General features: G+C 63.2%; 1 protein-coding gene across 1 annotated transcript; it reads right to left on the bottom strand.

The window, feature by feature from the left end:
• Positions 1-595: 595 nt before the first annotated feature.
• On the bottom strand, positions 596-2,445 carry EMIHUDRAFT_123438 (hypothetical protein; the record flags this gene model as incomplete). Its single annotated transcript, XM_005779333.1, has 2 exons — positions 596-1,408; positions 2,030-2,445. Coding segments are annotated over 2 exons (1,229 nt in total), but the record flags the coding sequence as incomplete, so codon positions are not given.
• Positions 2,446-2,782: the final 337 nt, after the last annotated feature.

Here is a 2,782-nt window from a genome sequence, read left to right as displayed (position 1 = left end):
AGACTAACTTGAGCAAGTATTGGCTCTGCCTCCACATCGCAGTCGCTCCAACCTCTGCCAGCTCCCTTGACGCTGCTCCGTGCTGTAGCGATCTCCTTGAGAGATCCGCTAAGCCCATGCGTTGCGGCCTCTTTACCGTCAGCGTGTTCCAGCCTACCAGAATCACGTATCGGAACCACTTCCCGACGACGAATATGGTTGACGCTCGAACACGTTGCTGTTGCTTCTGGAGGTGGCCTTCCAGCCCCGTGCCAACCCCTTCCAACCCCAACAAAACACCGACAGACGAGAGAAGAGGCCACAAAACAGACAAGCAGAATGGCAAGAGAGAGACGCTCTGCAGGCGAGCCCACGGGCCTCTTGGGCCCTCGCGTCTCTCTCTCTCGATTCGTTACACCGATTCGACCATCAATGCGGCGGGCCGATTTCGACCCATCACAAATGTGGGAAGCCATTAACCTCCCTTGGCTTCCCACACAAACCCCCCTTCATGGGGGGAGCAGCAAATGAGGTAGTCTCTGCGAAAACACTGTCCCAGTGAATTCGCCCTAGAGGCTTCCGTGTGGACTCGCAGCTCCGGCTGGATGTCGGCGACCTAAAGCTCAGGGCCGCTCTCCCGTCGTCGTCCAACGCGTACAGAGGCCCGCCCGAGTCGCCCGGGAAGACCTTGGCGCCCTCCCCGCCCGCGCAGACCATGTCGTCGGAGATGATCACGTCAAAGCAAAACAGAGCTCTCGCCCAACAGGCGCCGTTTGCGATGACGGGCACATACGCGTGCCTCGCTCGCTCTGTGATGCTGCCGCTGCTGTCGCTTCTAGTGTCGCTTCCTCCCCAGCCAGCCACAACGAGCCGCCTCCCAGGGTCGGCCCTGCCGCTGTCGGACGCGTCGAGGAGGTCGATGGGAGCGTACTGCGCGTCCTCGTCCAACTCGAGCAGCGCCACGTCGAAGGCCTTGATGTGTTCCATCAAAGCCTCTTTCGTGATTGCCGTCTCCGGAGAAAGAAATTCCTCCTTCCACAGAGTCGCATGCTCCGTCGACTTGTACAGATGGTGTTCAATGGTTTTAATAACGCCGAGCGTCTTTGTGCAATCGTCCGGGTTGCCCGCGTCGTCGAGGCCCACCGTGACGTTCCGCACCGGACGGGAGGACCTCAGGCAGTGCGCCGCAGTCAACACCCACCGCTGGGCGATGAGAGTGCCGCTGCAGTGGTTCCCGTGCTCGTTTTCGCTGAAGTCGACGGAGACGTGCCAGGGGAGTCCGCGAGCCGGGATCGTGGTCCCATCGACGTAGTCGCTTCCGGATGCGTCGAAGACAGAGGGAGGGGGCGGTGGCGGTGGCGGTGCAAACACCTCGCGGCAGGCTTCCCCGTCCCAATACTCAGAGTCGTAGTCGCAAGCGTCGCATTGGCTAGTATCGGGGGAGGCTGAGGGCGGCGGCAGAGAGGGCACTGCTGCTGGCGGCGGCGGTGGCGGCGGCGAGGCGGAGCACTGCCCGCATCCCTTGCAGGCGTCCCGGCCGCACAGCTTCGGAAAACCAAGGGCATGGGTGGCGCAGTAGCCTTTGCACTCGCCCTGTGTCGCTGGAGCGGGCGTGGGGGAGGGGGTCGGCGCGGGGCCGGAGCACTGCCCGCATCCCTTGCAGGCGTCCCGGCCGCACAGCTTCGGAAAACCAAGGGCATGGGTGGCGCAGTAGCCTTTGCACTCGCCCTGTGTCGCTGGAGCGGGCGTGGGGGAGGGGGTCGGCGCGGGGCCGGAGCACTGCCCGCATCCCTTGCAGGCGTCCCGGCCGCACAGCTTCGGAAAACCAAGGGCATGGGTGGCGCAGTAGCCTTTGCACTCGCCCTGTGTCGCTGGAGCGGGCGTGGGGGAGGGGGTCGGCGCGGGGCCGGAGCACTGCCCGCATCCCTTGCAGGCGTCCCGGCCGCACAGCTTCGGAAAACCAAGGGCATGGGTGGCGCAGTAGCCTTTGCACTCGCCCTGTGTCGCTGGAGCGGGCGTGGGGGAGGGGGTCGGCGCGGGGCCGGCACACTGTGTGCAACCCTCGCAGGCGCTGCGCTGGCATAGCTTCGAGAATCCCAGCGTGTGGGTGGCACAGTAGCTCTTACACTCGCCGTTGGCCAGCGACGGCGACGCGGGTGCTTCGAGCAGGTACAGATCAAAAGGGACAGTGGGTCCTGAACGGCATTTGTCAAGTTCGATCCCGCCCTTGCGGAAGCACCGAAATGCGTTGGCGTTGCGAGCCGTGTCCGTGAGGACGGCCTCGCAGCCCTCCGTGGAAAGGCATGCTGCTTGACACGCCTCAAGGGAGTCCGCACCTGCGAAAGGCTGCCAGTCTTCGCCGTCGAAGTCGAATTCTATGCGCGCCCCATTGCCATTTCTTCCGCAGCCAGTCTGTGGGTGCCGCGTCCAGAGGCCCGGGAGCAAGGCTGGCAGCAGGGCGAGCATCACCCTGGCCAACGTTCTCTCGAGAGAAAAGGGAAACTCGGCAGAGACGCGGGTGCAGCCAGCAAACTGATGCTGAGCAAAGGTGCCACTGCCCGTCACGAGACCCGTCACCACAACGATGCTTTTGCTGTGCCCTGTGGCCTGGGAACGTTACTCGCGTATCTGGAGCGGGCGACGCTGGAGGCGACGGCCGACGCTGGAGCGGCGGCGTTGCAAAACTACAAAGGCCGTAGCTCCTGGGTAAATTGGGCCATAAAAGAAAGAGGGGCAATACCAGGGGGGTAAAATGGCGTAAAAAATTCTCTCCTTCTTTTTCCCAGAACTTTTTTCCCCAAAA

Source organism: Emiliania huxleyi, assembly GCF_000372725.1.
Source record: "Emiliania huxleyi CCMP1516 unplaced genomic scaffold EMIHUscaffold_2318, whole genome shotgun sequence".
Taxonomy (NCBI): Eukaryota; Haptophyta; order Isochrysidales; family Noelaerhabdaceae; genus Emiliania; species Emiliania huxleyi.
The sequence above is the reverse complement of the archived record's forward strand: the minus strand, read 5'-3'. Positions and strand labels throughout refer to the sequence as shown.